The 18,808-nt window shown below is 45.9% G+C and overlaps 1 protein-coding gene across 7 annotated transcripts in view; it reads right to left on the reverse strand.

The window, feature by feature from the left end:
• The window catches only part of TEX55 (testis expressed 55), a 460,108-nt gene that overhangs the window by 349,957 nt on the left and 91,343 nt on the right, over nt 1-18,808 (reverse strand). For all 7 annotated transcript variants that reach the window (XM_085621142.1, XM_085621141.1, XM_085621146.1 and 4 more), the window contains one exon: nt 15,914-15,976. In XM_085621142.1, the coding sequence (XP_085477268.1) occupies nt 15,914-15,976 (63 nt within the window). The remainder of the gene's footprint in view (nt 1-15,913; nt 15,977-18,808) is intronic.

Consider the following 18,808-nt stretch of genomic DNA (forward strand, 5'->3'; position numbering starts at 1 on the left):
GCGTCACTTATTGTGTGCGTTCCCCGTCCATGAGAGGTGCGTGTTGTATGGTTGCTTTACACACAGACCTTTGGTTGCCCGACCGCTCGTGTCACGTTACCGCCCCATAGGGCCTGGTGACCCCAGGTCCTACATTGTTGGCGAGCGGTGGGATCCTAGGACCTGTGACCATACAGCACCCTTCCTAAGATCATCACCCTACAGACAGTGCTTAATCAGTGCCGGTGGTTGCTGGTGGGGGGGCATCCTCACTTATTTTTGGGGACCAGACATCTACGGATAGCAAGAGAGGGAAAAACACACAAAGTGAAAAGACGGAGGAAGAGAAAGATTGGAAAACCATCATAAAGGGAGAGAGTAGACCTGCAAGAGTGAAATAAAGGAGCAGGAGTGTCTGGTGGAGGATTTAAGAGGCATATGATGATTTCAAGACTTCTCAGCCTTGGTAACCTGTGTACCAACATAAAACTGCGCCAACTGCGGGCTTCTAAGCAGCAGAGCTTAGGGCACGGGCACTCATTATTTACAAATTAACCACTGCCTACAGTCTCGGGTTTTACCTAAAGAATGAAACATATAGCTAGTCTCAAACACATTTCGGGACCCCTGAAGTCTATTCTCATGACTGTAACACGAGAAGGGTGGGGTGCATGGCACACTAGGGTGGTGTGGGGGCTGCTGGAGGATGGCAATGAGAGGAAATTGGAGTAATAGTAAGATGCTTTATTCCCATCTCTGCTAGGGGCGGCTTAGCTGTAAGCTACTGTGTACAGGGCTGGTGGACTGTGCTATGGAGCAGCTCCTGAATTGAGGAGATGGAAATCCCCGAGTAAGAGGGAACCCATTCACTGGATCGGTCATGGTGCAATGTGTTTTTGTCTTGACGGTACAACTATGCACTACAGTTTTGTACATGTTGGTACTATATCAAATGATAATCCAATACAAAAAAGAATGAACCATAAACAGAAGGCTCTGCATCTCTGCCAGGTATTTGTGACAACCTTGTTATGAAAAAGGGCACCAGTACCTCTCAGTAAAGGCAGCTGCTCTGAAAGTACTCTCTTGAATACAGCTCATACCCTTGGGTTTCATTCCAAGTTTTTACTTACTTATGCCTACTACCCCTCCTGGGGTATAGGCAATCAACCAGGACTCTCCAGCCATAGCTATCCTGGATTTTCTTTCAATCTAACTCAAGGTGCAACCCATCTCCTTGCAGTCAGCCAGAGGTCCTCAATGCCAGGTGTTTCTTGGCCTTACTCTTTCCTTTTCCCTTGAGGGTTCCAGGTGAGGGCTTGCCTGGTCCTGTTAGATTTGACCTTGCGGAGAATGACATATCCAGCCCCAGCATCTTCTCATGATTTCTTCATGAGCAGAGAGTTGGAAAGTCTGCTGTTAGAGGTTGTTGTTGCTAATAGTATTTGACGGTCTGGGCTTTGTTAGTGGTGGTCACTGTTGTCTTGCAAGTGTCTGCTTCATAGAGAAGGACCGATTTTACCCTGGTGTTAAAAAGCTTGATGTTGGTTTGTTGCCTTAGGTCATTGGAACTCCATATCTTCTTCAGCTGATTGCAGGCAGCCTTTCCTTTGCCGATTCCTGCCTTGACGTCAGCGTCTGTGCCGCCCTGCTTGTCTATGACACTGCCTAGGTAGGTGAAGGCCTCAACCTCTTCCAGGGCATTGCCTGCAAGAATGACTGCACTTGTGCTGGCCATGTTAGCCTTTATGATCTTGGTTTTTCCCCAAGTTGTGCTGATGTGACTGCCACTTTGTCAGTCTTCTCTTGCATCTGCAGATGGGAATGGGAAAGTAGGGCCAGGTTGTCTGCAAAGTCCCAGTCATTGAGCTGCATCGAAGGTATCCCCCGGATCCTATTTCTTCTTCTTGCTGGCAATGTCTTCATGATCCTGTCTATGGCCAGCAGAAAGAGAAAAGGTGAGAGGAAACAACCTTGGCGGACTCCTGTCCTCCCTTCGAAGGTTTCCGTGAGTTGTCCTCCATAGACTTTCTTGCAGGAACTTCCCTCGTAACAGTTCCTGATGATTCTTAAGAGTTTATAAGGCACACCGTAGTTGGGGAGGAATTTCCAAAGGGTCTCTTTATCCACGTTGTCAGATGCCGTCTCATTTTCGATGAAGTGGACATAGAGGGGGGTGGGGAGTTCTATTCCATCGACTGCTCAATAATAATGCGCATAGTTCTTAGTCCACCTATAAACAGGGCTGCTGGAATTATGCGTTTTTGCTGCCATGGCGTTTTTCACATAATTATGAATTTTCTGCATTTGCCACACCATCCATCATCTTCTGCATAATCTGCAGACTTTAAGGAAAAAAATGCTTCTTGCCCACACGGATCAAAAGTTACTGAAAATTCAGCGGTCATTGTTGTGGCGCAGTGTAAGTTTATTCACAAAGGTTGCCTGGTAGCCGGGTAATCTGTTGCTTATGGCTGTGATTGAGTGTTAAGCCGGTACTAATGAGGTGAATCCTTTGCACCGAACATAAGGAATAAGTAAGTAATACTGTCTCAAAATCTGCTACATAATGTCACAAAATGTACTTTTCTAGCAACATAAGAAATTAGTTACTTACCTGTAGCCCCAGTTTTCCAACATTGGCATCTTTTATATATTCAAATGCTTGAATCATTCCCTTTCGTCAGGCTGGCCATCCCAGGTGCATTAAAATAGCAGTATACAGTGTAAAAAGATACAACTTATAGTGTATAATACAAAATGGCCATGTTCGTGAGAGAACACAGTATATTTAGTAACACATCAATCAATCAATCAATCAATCAATCATGAGTTTGTTAAGCGTGACTGCTCACCTATAAGGGTCTCAAGGCGCTGGGGAGGTACAGGTTCCAGTCCATCTAGGAGGAGTTCTATCGAAGAGCCTAGTTTTGAGGTTTCTCGTGAAGATGGTGAGAGATGTTGGCTGTCTGAGGTGGAGCAGTAGGGCGTTCCAGGCTCTGGCCGTGAGGAAGGAGAAGGAGTGGTTTCCCGATCTGGTCTTTCTGGCGTGGAGGACCACGGCGTAGGAGAGCTGGGCTGATCATAGGGTTCTTTAGGGTGCGTGAAATTCGAGGCGGCTGTTCAGGTATATGGGTCTGGTGTTGTGGAGGGCTTTGTGTGGGTGGGTGAGAATCTTGAAGGTGATTCTGGCCTCGATGGTGAGCCAGTGGAGTGTGCGCAGGTGCAGGGAGATATGGCAATGTCTTGGCAGGTTGAGGACCAGTCTTGCGGCGGCGTTCTGGATGTTTTGTAGCTTGCGGGTGAGGTTTCTGTTTATTCCGGCATAGAGTGCATTGCCGTAGTCAAGTCTGCTAGTGACGAGGGCGTGAGTGACATCAACCTCATTCGAAAGAACCCAAACGTCAGTCAATAAGATGGAAGCTTAAGCACCCCTCCTCTCCCTAGAGGCCACCATAACTCAGATTTCAAAGCACAAATGTAAGAATAAAATACAATGTGCTTCTAACCGGGGAGGATGGAGGGTTGCATGTGAATATATAAAAGTTACCAATGTTGGAGAACTGGAATTACAGGTGAGTAACTAATTTTCTCTCCAACATTGGATCTTTTATATATTTGCATGCTTGAATCAGAACAGCAAGCAGCGTGCATTATGAAATACAACAAAGCAGGAAGCAGGCTCACATTTAATGAAACAGGATCCTCATGACGGCCTGTCGCACTGCTGTGTCAGCCTCTGTGTCCACATATAGGCAGTAGTGCTTTGTGAACGTATGCCTGCTCCTCCAGGTGGCTGCATGGCAGAAGTCCTTCAAGGGCACCCCAGCATAGAGGGCCGCAGTTGAAGTCAAACCCCTGGTGGAGTGTACCCTCACATTTTCATGGAGAATACGGTTGGCCTTGGCCTTGGCATGACAGAAAGCAATGCAGGCTGAGAGTCAGTGGGTTACACCCTGCTTGTGCAGGGCTTGACCTTTTCTTGGTTGACTAAACAACACAAACAGCTGGTCTGATGTGCGTATGTCCTTTGTCTTGTCTAGATGTAATCGGAGATATCTCCATGAGTCTAAAGAATGTGACAATACTTCTGCAGATGTAGATGGGTTTGGAAAGAAAGATATTAGAATGACAGGCTCATTTACGTAAAAATCAGTTGGAACTTTTGAAATAAATTATGGGTTGGTTCTGAGAATCTCCCTGTCCTTCATGAACCAAAGAAAAGGTTCCCTGATGATGAATGCTTGAATCTCTCACACTCTCCTGGCAGATGTTAGAGCTAGGAGAAGAGCTGTTTTCCAAGAATCAAATTTTAAGTCTGCTTTATTAGGCTCAAAAGGAGGTGTCATCAATTGACTAAGAACTGTCTTAGTGTTCCCAGGGAAGCTGAGGAAGTTAAAGAGGTGGAAAAACTCTGAAGAGACCGCTGATAAATTGTTTAGTGGTCCTTTGGGAAAAAAGAGTAGACCTCAAATTGTCAGTTCTACTAAATCTGGAGATAGAAGCCAGATGGACCCTGACTGAAGAATATGTGAGACCACTTTTGGCAAAGCTTAACAAATATGGCAGGATCCGAGAAGGCTTTATTTGAAGCTGATGAGGACCATTATTCCTGCACCAAACACAGAAACGCTTCCACTTAGAGTTGAAAGTCTTATTGGTAGGTGGAGCACAAGCCTGCACCAGAGTCTGTCATTATTGTGGAAGATCCAGATGGACAAATTCTAGGTGGTAAGGTACCATGCTGTCAAGGTCAAAGACTTGGGATTGTGGCACAAATCTCTCCTTGATGCCGGGACAATATCCTGGGATGCACCTTCATGGGAATGGCTAGATGTGCTCAAAAACTGCAGCAGCTCGCTATACCAGTACTGGCGAGGGGACGCTGGAGCAATGAGGATCTGATTGCAATGGTCTATCTTTGCTTTCTTCAACAGCTTGCAGATCAGGGTCAAGGGAGGAAAGGCACAGGAAAAATTCTTGGACCAACTGATCGAAAGAGCATTGCCCATCATCCCTGGATACTAGAACCTGCTTGCAAAGCATATTCATTTTTTGTTGTTCCTCTTGGCTAACAGATTGATTGTGCAATGACCCCAGTGATTGAAAATGTAATCCACCTGTTTCTGTTCTACTCCCCACTCGTGGCAATCCGTCATTTGCCGGCTGAGGTCATCTGCCTGATCATTCTGGCAGTCCATCAGATGTTCCACAGCAATGTCTATATTGTGAGAAATGGCCCAGTTCTACTACAGTTGAGATTCTTCTGACTAGGACCAGCTGACCTGCCAATCTGGGAAGGAACACTTGTAAACCCAATCTTACGGCATGGAGTTCCAACACATTGATGAGGAGCTTTTTCTCCGCATTTGACCAAAGGCCACTTGTTGAAAGCTCTTGCCGGTGGGCTCCCCCTCCGTCCATGGACATATCCATGGTGAGTAATAGTCTTTCTGTTATTGGAAGAAAAGAGAGACCTGCAGTTAGGGTTTCTAGAATTCTCTACAGGATCAGAGCTTGTTTCCTTGTGGCACCAATCACATCTTCCCATGAGCCTTTGATCTGCCTCCATTGTGAATCCAGCTCTTGCTGAACAGGTCTCATATAAAGCCTGCAATATGGAATGAGACCTAAACATGATGCCATCAGACCTATTAGGGACTTGTATTGCCTCACTTTGATTGATTGCTTTCCAGCAATATTATTTGACTTTGACAGTAACTTTCTTAGTCTCTCTGCTGATGGAAAAGCCTTCCCAACTGAGTGTCTTTGACAGTATGCTCATCGTTCTTAAGGGTATAGTCTTCAATGGCATGGCCATTGTCGCGGACAGTATAGTCATCGTTGTCGACGGTAAGCTCATCGTCGTCAACGGCAGGGTCATCATCATCGACGCTATGGTTATCGACAACAGAATGGTCGTAATCGACGATATGGTTGTCATCCACAGAATGGTCTTAGCCGTCGCTGAAATAGTGGGCGTCGACGGCATAGTCTTCGCCGTCAACCGTGCCTTTATCGATTGAATGCTTGACGTTGACAGTGTTGTTGTCGTCGACAGTGAACCCATCATCTACATCTCCGACGTCGACGATGAAGCCAAAGACTTTGCTGTCGAATCTCTGGAAGTCGACTAGATTTCCTGTGGAGATTTCTAGGTCACAGGTGAGTCTCTATAGCACTTAGACTCCGGTTTGTCAGCAGAGGAGGTGGCTGCAAGAGCTATACCAAATAAATCATGCTCAGGAAACTGTAGAAGTCTCCTCTTGTGCGCTGCCTTCATGGGAGAGCATGGGGGCCACTTCTCATGGAATCTTCCCCTAAAGAGGGGGCATCTCCTTTAGAAGGAGGACAATTCTCTTTATACATCAGAAATAATGGCAAGCTCCGTTCTCTGGCCTTAAGAGTCTTAGTGGACAAAGACTTACAAATCTTTAAATTTGCTGGTTTATGTTTAGGATAAAGGCAATAAATACACAGAGTTTGGATTATCAGTGTAAATCTTCGTTTACTGCCAGAAAACAAGGTTTGAAAAAGAGATCTCTTCTCTTTGTCAACCATGGTGACAGTTGCTTGTCAGACCAAAGATCTCCATGGTCCAGAAATTGAAACACTCTTTCTCTAAAAACAACTCACAGTACAATAGAGCTGAAAAAAGGGCTGGTTCAAATCAAAGGCAGACCAAATAAGAAACAATTTCAGGTTCACTGAAAGGTTAGCATAGAGCTCTGACAGGGGACTTCTTCACATACGACGTGCGGTAGAAATCTGAGCTATGGTGGCCTCTAGTGGGATTAGGGGTGCTTAGGCTGCCACCCCATTGTCTTCCTTCAAATGCGGTGGATGTGTTACTAAAGAAACTGTGTTGTTTCAGGCCTATGGCCTTTCTGCATTATATGTTGTATATTTTCACACAGTATAGGCTATTTTAATGTGCCAGGAATTCCCAGCCTGACGACAGAGAATGATTTAAGCATGTGTATATATAAAAGACCCAATGTTGGAGAATTTAGAAAGCACTGTCGCATACTTTGGTTATCCCATGCCGCAAATTTCCACTGGCCCTGTCTATAAGGAGGGATTTAAATGTTGCATATCCCAAACCAATCAGAAAATGTGTCCATATACTGTACTTAATAATTTCTGTGCACTCTAATACATATAGCAATAGAAAGCTTTTCACTTGTGAGCATGAATCAAAAAAGTTATTGTAAATATACACCTATCTATACCTATGTTTTGGTTTAAGTTTATAATTTGTATGTATTGTGAAACAATTCCAGGACTGCATCTGGGATGCTGCAACAGTCACAGCATACACACATTCACAAGCGGTTGCACATTTGTAAGGTAAGTGCATATTGTGTCATTTAAGTATGTGTAAATGCTCATCAAAAAAGCATTTTACATGCTATATTTCCCTCCTTGGAAGAATTGTGCTTTCTTGTGGAAAATCTCTTCCCCTACACCCAGTCAATTTTGAGAGTACTCCCGCCCATTGACTCTGGAAATGGATTAATTATTATCCTTAGCGTGAGTAATTTTCCAATTGTTTTCAAGGTAGGAATGGGAAGAGAAATCGAGTGTAATTACCCACAAACTCACATGTTTGTGAGTGTGCTAATAGGTTACGGGGAACGCCGACCCTGAAACGACCCCTACCTGCCCACTTAAGCCAATGCACTCTCACATAAGGGGCCTCCAACCTTTTCTGTACTGAGAGCTAATTATGTTCAATGAAACGCATTTAAAGCTACTAATATTACTAGTGTTGTATAATTTCAATTTTGTAATATGTATTTTAATTCAACCAAGCAAAAGCTTTCTAATTTAATCAGCTGGGATGCACACAGGTGAGCTACTCAGAGGTAGCTGGAGAGCTACAGTACCTCACGAGCTACTGGTTGGAGACTCACCATTCTGGTGCAATATTATGGTGCCGATTCCGATCCTGGAGAAACCGGGTACGAACCGTCGGTCGGAGTGTTTTCTCCGTCCGACTCGTACCCGGGGAAAAAACATTACAAACATGCAAGTACGATTCGCACGGAAACACCATTTCCGTACGAACCGTAAAAAACACCGACCGACGAAAATATCTATACAAATGTGATCCGGGAAAGCGCCGACGTGACGTCGGGACGCATTCCAGCTGCGTTTCACGAACCAGGAAGTACGATTCGAACCGACAGCAGTCCGGACGGCAATATTTTTACGGCACCCAAAAAGTGCCGGAAAAGCTAAGTACGCCGCGATGCCAGCGGAATAGGGGGCCCGGTACGCGGCGTACCCCCCCCCCCAGCCCCCGCATGTACGCCCCGACCACCCCCCCAGACCCCGCATGTACGTGCCGTACCCCCCCCAGCCCCCGCATGTACGCGCCGTACCCCCCCCCCCGCCCCCGCATGTACGCGCCGTACCCCCCTCCTGCCCCCGCATGTATGCCCCGAACCCCCACCCGTGTATGTACACCAGTGTAGGTACGCACCGTACCCCCACCCGTGTATGTACACCAGTGTAGGTACGGACCGTACCCCCACCCGTGTATGTACACCAGTGTACGTACGCACCGTACCCCCACCCGTGTATGTACACCAGTGTAAGTACGCACCGTACCCCCACCCGTGTATGTACACCAGTGTAGGTACGGACCGTACCCCCACCCGTGTATGTACACCAGTGTAGGTACGCACCGTACCCCCACCCGTGTATGTACACCCGTGTACGTACGCACCGTACCCCCACCCGTGTATGTACACCAGTGTAGGTACGCACCGTACCCCCACCCGTGTATGTACACCAGTGTAGGTACGGACCGTACCCCCACCCGTGTATGTACACCCGTGTACGTACGCACCGTACCCCCACCCGTGTATGTACACCAGTGTAGGTACGCACCGTACCCCCACCTGTGTATGTACACCAGTGTAGGTACGGACCGTACCCCACCCGTGTATGTACGAGGCTAACCCCCAGCGCTACGCGCTGGGGGTTCGCGCCGTACATACACTTCATTTTTCCGATTCGTACGGTAAATCGTCCGGGGATGTGTCGGACACTTTTTCCGACCCGAGGACGTGTGGGGGAATTTTCCCAATGCGATTCGTATGGACTTTTTCCCATGCGAATCGTACTTGCCAGTTTGTACGGTACTTGTACGATTCGTACGGAAAAAAATCCGGATACGATTCGTACGGGGAAAATTTTTTCCAGGATCCGAATCGGCACCTATATTTGAGTAGATGGATCTATGAATCTTAATACAAAATGTGAATCAGCATCTGTAAGTTCATCCATTTGCACATATATGTTGAACACACATGTTGAAAGCTGGCTCTTTACATGATGTATCAAAATGAGATATCATGTAAAGAGTCTAGGGGTTCCCTTATAAGTGGACAGGGGCTTGCTCTAGCAATCTCCCTTATAAGTGGACAGGGGCTTGCTCTAGCAATCCCAAGGTTCTCTTCTAGGGGATAGTGTGGTCGAGCAGCCTTAGGCTTATCATAGAGGAGTGCAGGACATCTGCAAATACACACAACAGTCAATAAATGATCCATACGACTCAAGAAGGAGATCCACATCAATTATTAAAAATAACCAGTATCTTTATATATGTTAGGCACCAGAAACAATTCATTCAGATAAGTATGTTTTTCAAAAGAAATACTTTTGAGTTCAAAAAGTCAGCACAGTGCAATTTTTTAGAAGCTGCCATGTTATCCTATGGGAGAAAAAGCAAATGTGGCATTCAGGTACAGTACAGAGACTTACGGGACCAATCTCCAGGAGCCAAGATTAGTGGTAGGCAAGGTCCAAGGCAGCACAAGTAGAACACCATCAGCGGCACTAGGGCGGCCGGGTGCAAGGGTGCAAAACAGTATCGGGTGCCAAATGTTACTCTATGGGGATCAGTCGTTGCATAAAGAGGCTGCGGGCTCGCACTGGGAGGCTAGTCGGGATGAACCTACACGATGCCTGGGGGTGTAGAGACACCTTTGGTACTCTTCTCCATGGCCCTGGGGTGAGGGGTGCAGAACTGTCCTTAGATGCTGGGGTTTCCTTGCCGGGAGCAGTCGTGGTGGAGGGGGCCTGCGTGCAGAGGCTGCAGGTGCTGTCGGGGAGGCCACAAGAGATGACACCACACTAACTCAGTCTCTGGAGGGTTGGGGGACCATGCTGACACAGTTGGCCCAATTCAACTGAGACTTGGAGTGAAGGGTGCAGTGATGTCTTCAGGCGTCGGGTTTCTGCTGTCACAAAGTCCTCTCAGGAGTCTTTGGATGCCTGCAGGATGCAGGGAAGCAGGTCCACTAGTTCTCAGGAGTTCTTGATGTCTGGGTGAAGTGCTGGCATGTCTCCCAGGCTCTGTGGACTCAGCAGCTGCAGGAAAAATCGTCTTTAGGGATACCCCACTCCCACACCGGTAAGGGTTGGTGGTAACGGAGTACTTCCAGGGACATACAGTGGTAGCTTGGCTCGAGTGGTCAGGAATCAGGCACCGTGCTAAGCATACGACATACCATACAATAACCATGCGTGCATCCGTTCCAAAAACGACTCTACACCGTAAAAATTATGAAAATATCTTTCTTTATCTTCTTTTTCTCTTAGTTGCTGATTAGATAAATAAATAACACAATCACAATATACAAGCTTTTTAAATAGTGCAGGTCAAATAAATACTGGCTTAATGATTCAATAAATAGGGGTGATCATAAATAATAAAGGCATAAATATAAGTGCAATACATACAGGCAATTAAATATTCTGAGGCAATAAATACTGCAAACCAATAAATATTGTGCATCAATAAATACTGAGGACCAATAAATACAGTGAAGCAATAAATAGGTTAAATACAATAAATACAGTGCCCCCAATAAATAATTAAAAGCTGACAGTGACACTCATATAATCAGATCACATTTGAGATTACTATGGGCTAATTTGGCCCAGGCACAGCTTGTGGGGATGTGGAAGGCTTGAGGGTGTCTACTCCCTGGCTTGGACAAGGCTGAGGCCTAAACTGAGGTAGATCAAGGGGGGAATACCAGAGACCTGGCTCTCTCACTCTACACAACCCCTCTAAATTAGTCTCAGCTCACCCCTGGCACAGTCCAGCTGGTTCCAGCACCTCTCTAACCCCTAGAGTAGTCTCTTAGGATTCCACAGGGCCTTTGGCGCCCTCTATTCCACTTACTGCCCTTTTTCTGAAGCTCCGACGCCGCTGGAGTCGTGTCGACGCCGTGAGGCGGTTCCGGTTCGATGTCGGCGGCCTCGGCACAATGTCAGTTCCTGACGACGCCGGTAGGCGGCTCCGGTTCGATGTCGGCGGCCTCGGCTCGATCTCGACCTCCGATTCGATGGCGTCGGGCAGTCTTGACTCGATGTCGACTTCGGGCGGCTCCGGTCCGATGGCGACCTCAGCTTCGATGACGTCGGCCGGCCTTGACTCGATGTCGACTTCCGGCGGCTCCGGAGTGCGATCTCCACTCCCGACCTCCAGTGCTCCTCTCCTCAGGTTCCGGCGACTCCGGAGTGCGACCTCCACTCCCGACCTCCGGCACGATTCTCTTCAGGTTCCGGCGACTCCGGAGTGCGATCTCCACTCCCGACCTCCGGCACACTTCACCTCGGTCTCCGGCGTCTCCGGAGGGCGGACTTCACTCCCCCGTCGACGCTCCTCACTTGACCTCAGGTGTCTTCTTCCTCGACCTCTGGTACTCTCCACGACCTCCGTCGGCGCCCTCACTCAACCTCTGGTGGCTCCGGGTACGACGTCTGCTTTCCAGTCAGCGCCGCTTCTTCACCTCCGGCCCCAGGTCTCTAGGCTTCTCGACGTTGGACTCCAGGGAAACCAATAAACAGGTCAGGTACTTGCTTTCTTAACTTCTAAGGCCTGTTCCTGCTGTCCAGGTCCTTAAGATGGTTTTTCTTGCTTCTTCCCACACAGGGCTCCAGGCTGGGCTCAGTCAGTAGGGACTAGTATCAAGGGTGGGTTTATGGACCCCACTCCAGGCACAAGTTTCCACCCCTGCTGCCTCACTCCTTCCTCCTTCGGGTTTCTGCTGCTCACTCTTCACCAGTCAGGTGCCAACTGCCAGCTCCAACTGCCAACTCTCTGTCTTAGCTTCCCAACATTCTAAACCGCCTCCAACCGTCACAGGGTTCTGGAATGTTCTGGAAGGTGCTGGTAGGTTCCAGTGGATGCTGGTGATGTCACAGGTGGCCACCATTTTGTGCTCCAGGCCCTCAGACAGAAGTTTCAGGGGTAGATAAAATGGCTCCCTGAATCTGCAGCAACACTAAAAAGTCTGGTGGTTCCCAAAAAGGGAAAAATTCAAACAGGGTTTGAGGCAAAAGTGGGACAAAATAAATAATGATGAGGAGGGACCACCCAAAGGGCTGACAGGTCTAACAGGGAGCTATTGTCAAAGTCAGCAGGCAGGCCGGCAGGGATGGTGCCAAGTCAGTTGCTGGATCGTCTGTTCTTGCTGTTGCGACACTTCACACCAATTTTCTTCTTTCAGGTTGGCAGGGGATGATTTTCTGGTGCCAACTACTCCCCTAAATACTGAATTTAGGGGCTTTAGGGGTATGTAGTGTAGTGGCCAATGAGCTACCTACCCCTGGGGTCACTCTGCCCCCTATATGACCACTTCCCGGAGAAGTAGGCCTACCCTGTCCCAGAGTTCCTAACTGTGCAAACACAGAGATGGCCACGTCTGGAGAGTCGCACCCACATCAGTTTAGGCCACCTTAGGAGTGGTGCTAGCCTGGGGGTGGGCACGCCTACCTAACTAGCTAGTTTTTCTCACCTGTCCAGGTGCTAAAGGGCTCTGGACAATGAGGGTTAGCTTCCTCTCCTGTGAAGGAAGCGAGATTCACATTTCACAGTTGGCAACTTCTTTGAAACTTGCCGGCCTAGGAAGGCTAATGAGCAGGCCATCCAGTGTGAGGGAGTGTGACAGCCTCTTCCCGGACAGGCTTTGTTCCTGACCTCCTGAGAGCAAAAGGCTCTCATCCTAGTCGGTCGGAAACTTGTCTTGGGTGGCCAGCCAACACATTAGAGGCTGGTAGGTTTTCAGGGGGCACCTCTAAGGTGCCCTCTGGATGCAGGTATTATTAAATTCATCATTGGAATCAGTGTGGGTTTATTAATATGAGATGTTTGATATTAAACATCCCTATTCTCAGTGAGGCCATCATGTAGTTGGGCAACTCGTTTTCACCAGTGTCCAGCACATGTTCTAAAACGGCTTCCCTGTTCATTTGCACTTGCAGTAATGGAATTGACCAGCAGAGGGGCATATCTGTTCATGCCGGTATGCCCTCACATGTCATATAAAGCTTAGGGCTGTGAGGCCTGCTGTAGGGGTGACTTACAGATATTACAGGGTTAGGGGACATGGCACACATGGATGTGTGTCATGTTGTGGTTTCGCTTTTGTCTGCACCAAAAAATGCAGCCTGCGATGTTAGCCCTGCATGCATTTGGTGAGGGGTCCCTTAGGGTCGCACCATTCGTGCTGCAGCCCTTAGGGGACCCTCTTTAGTACCACAGGCTCAAGGTACAAAAGGGGTTACCATTTACTAGGCGTTTACAGCGGGTGCGAAAGATATTGCCAATTGGGAAAACAATTGTACAATTTTGGGAAAGAGATCTAGCACTGGGAACCTGGTTAGCAGGAACCCAGTGCAATTCCAGTCCAAATTACATTAAATATCAGGCAAAAAGAGGGGGTGACCATGTAAAAAAGGGGCACGTTCCTACAACACTCAAATGGCACTGTGATTGGGGTCTTGATTGAGGTCTTAACAAAGTACCTGAGATACATTTGTAGGAACTTGGGTTTTTGATAGAGGAGGGTGAAGACTCTTTGCAAGCAGCAACCACGATCCCTGTCAGGGTGAACAACAAAAGTCACCAAATTAACCTGTGCTTAAATCTCTGGTAGCTTGACACAAAGGTTTTCAGGCTTAAGTTAGAGGCAATGTGTAAAGTATTTATGCAGCAAACAAACAGTAATAAAGTGAAAACACAACACAAAAAAAATCCCACACCACTTTAGAAGAATAGAGTAAATTTAAATTGAAAAAACAATACCAGAACAAAAAAGGTCCAATCATTAGGATTGTAGAAATACAATTTCAAACTTTTAGGTGAGTATAGCGCCTAAAAGCACAAAGCGCCACTGGCAGTCATCTGATCATGCTAGACCAGGAAAAAAACACAAGATCTGTCCGACTGCGATGGAGCATGGCATATAGGGAACAGATTAGTCCCACTGAAAAAGTGACCTTCTCGTAGTATGGCACGAAGAGTTCTGTTCGCGGTGGAGGAGGCAGCGATGAGCAGGGAGAGTGTGGCAGATGGTCGTTGTTGTTGCTCAAAGATCTAGTCGAGCATCACAACAGTCATTGCTGGAGCTTCGGGTTGATGGTCACTGAAGCTACAATTGCTCAAAGGTGAAGTGCAGATCTTGTGTTGACGGTCGTCGCTGGCAGTTGACATATCTCAAAGAGTCGTGTTTACCGGAGTTTTGCGGTGGAGGTCATCGTGTGCATCAGAATCTTGGTATAATGGGCTTGTTCGCAATTGCAAAGAGCCCAAAACTTCAGGATTTCACCTTTCTTTCCAGAGGAGTGCATTCTTCTGCCAGCCAAGGGTCCAGGCACTCACTCTAGAATAGGCAGCCATGGCTCAGGCCCCCTCTCTCATTCTATTCTCAATGTTCCTATGCTCTCCTTAAACAGCAGTGTGCATTAGGCATGGCTATTGAGGGATTTGTATTGTGGCTAAGCACTCCTTCTATTAATCTATTGAAGGAGCAACTTCATTGCCTCCCTCGCTACATTAGAGACGATGGTAAAGAGGTAATTACCAAGCAAATGCTCAAGCCTTATTTTATCCCATTGTTTATTGTCAGGTTTTTAGCCCAGAGAAACGTTGGTCAGTCATTGCTAAAATTTAAGTGAGAAGGAGAATGTAAGAGAGAGAGAAAAAGAGAGAAAAAGAGAGAAAGGGGTAGGTAGGGCATAGGAAGTAGACCAATTTGAAAGAGACACCCTATTAGATCATAAACTGTGTACCTCTAAAACATGATGCACCAATGTGGAGTCAGTTGGACAGTGTTTTGTAATCGTAGGCATCACAAGGGATGATTATGAAGGACCACTGTTGTGAACCAATTGGAGACAGTCTTCGAATATGCTCTATGCATATGTTCTAGCATCATCCTTTATAGACCAACAGTTAATGTCTTTATAGTGAAAAACAGAAGAAAAGTGTTGCTATATTTGATTTAAGTTTTATGAGCGCTTGAATGCCCAAAGGCATCTTGGTGCCAGTGAATCCACCTATCTAGGACTCATTCAAGCCCAAAATGCTGCAAAGGCTTATAAGGAAAGTGAAAACAGCCAGGTTTTTAGCTGTTTGTGAAAGCATAACAAATTCAGCTGGCTTCTGAGATGTTTGGGCAATGTGTTGCAAAATTGACTGGCATTGTAAACACAGCTGCGACCGCCCCAGAATGCTTTCTTTATTCTGGAGATGATCACTGGTCTTAAAATTGCGGCTCGCAAAGGTCTTTTCGGAGAGTACCAACAAAATTTGTTTTTTAGGTACGCAGGGCTGATTCTGTGCAGTGGTTTATGTGCCAAGCACAGGGCTTTGGATTTAATTTGATTGGAGTACCACTACAAAGATACAAAGAGACAGACAATAACACAGAGTACTAGGAATAAGGTGTTCAGAATTGTGCTTATCTTGCACTAAAGGATTTTGCCACCACTGATGATGTTTTAGTTTATACCCTTTTTATAAGCATGACAGAAAGGTATTGCATTTACTTTACAAAATTCACTCTCTATGTTGCGAGAGTCACATGTATTGCATTCACTATGGTAGTTTTGCAAGCTTCCTACTCACCTGTTCGTGTGCAGTTACTAGCGGTACAGAGTCTTCTTTTACAATAGTGTCAAAGTCAGTGGCCTGAGAAAAGAGAGGAGAGAAATATTACTTAAGAAACCATAACATACTCTCATATGGTGAAGATGCATGTGAATTTAGTAGTTGATCATGTTTAGTTCACAGCACATCACAGTAACCACCCTCAGCTAGTAGTACATGCCGGTTTCAGTAGCAATCTAAAGATCATGAATTCTGAAGTATCATCTTCGATGCAAGATGTGGCACCCTAAAGTGGGCTCTCTTCAAGGATTACCTGCTCTATCTTCTGATGTACCTGTGCAAGATAGCCTTTCTATTTGGCAGCTAAAAACAACTTGGGCATTTAAGGTTTCAATAGGTCCATTTAAGTTTTATAAAATTCTGCCGGCAGGCTAGCAGATCAGTGGTCTTCCCTTTGGCTACGGCATCAAAATCTTCTCTCTGCTCTATGGGCAGTGCTATCAACCTAGTTTAGCAGACATGTTGTCTCAGACTTTCAGTATCAAGTGTGTCAACACTGGACTACAACCATTAGTAATCAAGAAAGTTTAAATGTGAAATATGGAAATGAGCTATTGCCCCTTTACCCTGCTCCAGTTTCACATACTCCTAATAATCACGTAGATACATTCTACGCAGGAAGGATTCAGGTGACTACAGAAAGAGTTAATGTTTGCAGTTGCTCATTGGGGTGTAGAGAGACAATGTCTTATGTAGGCTTTGGACACCTTCCACACAGGATGTGACCAAGCTAGTGAGTGAGGGGCCGGTTACAGACAGAGCGAAAGAGGCATTGAATTAGCAGCTTCTAGAGACACACCCTGACCTGATGCCCGGCCAGAACCATGCTCTAACAATCCCTGTTGAAGTGTGAAAGGCTGAAAGCTGCACAGAGTCTGACTGCCAGGGAAGGTCTTCGATCAGTACCTCACAATTGTCGCGAAGGACTCACTTGTTTAGAGCTCTTTGCTTATAAATCTGAAAGCTTTGTAATTACTTAGAATACATTCTATAGCACAATTTAATTGGAACAATTAATTCACGTTAGATGATTGAAAATGGGCACTTAACAGAACATTTAGGACTACTAAATCAGTTTCATCATATATGTATATATATATTAGTTGCAGTTTTCAGCATATATCAAGATACGATATGTTAAGGTGTGAGAAACTAATAGAATGTACTCAATGTAATTGCAAAGCTTTCAGATTTATAAGCGTAGAGCTCTAAACAAATGAGTCCCGCGTGACAATTGTGATGTACTGATAATATTTACCCCAGCCCAGCGGGCGTGTTAGGTGGTCCTTGTTGTGTATACAAGGGAAGGACTGGGTAACATAAAGCAGTGTCAAGCCCACACACTAAGCCCTTCACTGGATCAACCTTTAACAGGGACACTGCACGAAGGAGATACTATCTACACTACAATAGGAAGCATAACACATGCAGGTCATTTTATACCTGTGCATGCGTAGGTTATCCATTACTTTCTGTATTTCCTCAGGTTTCATAAATCAAGATACATCACAAAACTGTCCCTATCATGCAGATCAAAAGTCATTTGTCGACAAATCTGCATATCTGAACAAAATAAAACTATTGAGCAGTCCCAAAAATATGTTTGGTGGAAATGGGCTCCCTGCTTAGTTCTATAAATAGGTCAAATGTACTTGTTCCAGTCCTTTAGTAATTAAGTATGCCACGAAGACCACCACTATCCCAGAAACCTGGTGTTACCTTATAGTTCCTTAAAAAAAAAAACTTAAGTCATGAGCATCTTACCGCACAATTTTGCTGCTAAATGTGGAGGAGAAACTTTATACATAGCTGCTTGCCAAATGGATCAACTCCATATTGCCTAATTTTGTTTCAGTGGAACAACATGTCTTTCTCCCTGGTCAAAGCACATATGATCATGCTAATCTGATTGCTACACTCATTGATGCTGCCCAAGCGGGGTATCATTGGCTACCACTAGCTTGTCTTTTGGTGCCCCAAATACTATCGTTGTTACCACAGTTATCAGATGTCCTAAAAGCAACTGCAAAAACAGAAAGTAAATAGGATATTAAGAGCCATTTTTACTTTCTGTAGTTTTTACTCCTGTCCTTACTCTAACCACACAGTAGCAAAATAGTTGGATGAGGACAGAACAAGGGGTCAACCTTGTGATTACATCAGCAGGCCAAATATTGCATGATCTCACTTCTGCTACTCTTGACCTTTTGGTGAACTGATGCCCATGTGTCCAAGCCCTCAAGATTTCTTTGGTGCTGTTCCCTGATTTTATCTCTCGGAATTTTCAGTGAAATGCACTTCAATAATATAATTTTCCTAATATATTTACTTCAGTAAAAAAGACAGTTGCCACTTTATGTAGTAATGACCTCTTTTAAGATTGGTGAAATCACATCTAATCTTTAAAAGCAGAACCTCAGAAATGATTCAACACCAAGCAGATGCTGACATGCCATTTCCCATTCTCTGTAACTCAGACCACCTTCTTCCATCTCATCCACTGGCCTCCCGGGTAGAACAAGGACTTCATTGATGAAGTCTCATATCGCCTTACCACCTCGTCCATCCAACATGTCCACACCAACCTCTTGGGTGACTTCAACCTCACAGACAATACAAGCTCACAAAACAAGAGACAGCCTCCTCAACCTCATTAACACACTGAACATAGTAAAGCATTTCATATAACCAACAAACTTCAAAGGTCACATCCTCAACCGTGTCTTTTCAACATCACCCACAATCCAATGCAAACCACGCATATTCCTGGACTGCACTGACCACTTTGCCCTCCACAATTTGTGCCCCGTATTCTACCAACAAAGGTTAACACAAAGAGAAGACAAATCCTTC

The sequence above is a fragment of the Triturus cristatus genome, chromosome 8 (assembly GCF_964204655.1).
Source record: "Triturus cristatus chromosome 8, aTriCri1.1, whole genome shotgun sequence".
Lineage (NCBI taxonomy): Eukaryota > Metazoa > Chordata > Amphibia > Caudata > Salamandridae > Triturus > Triturus cristatus.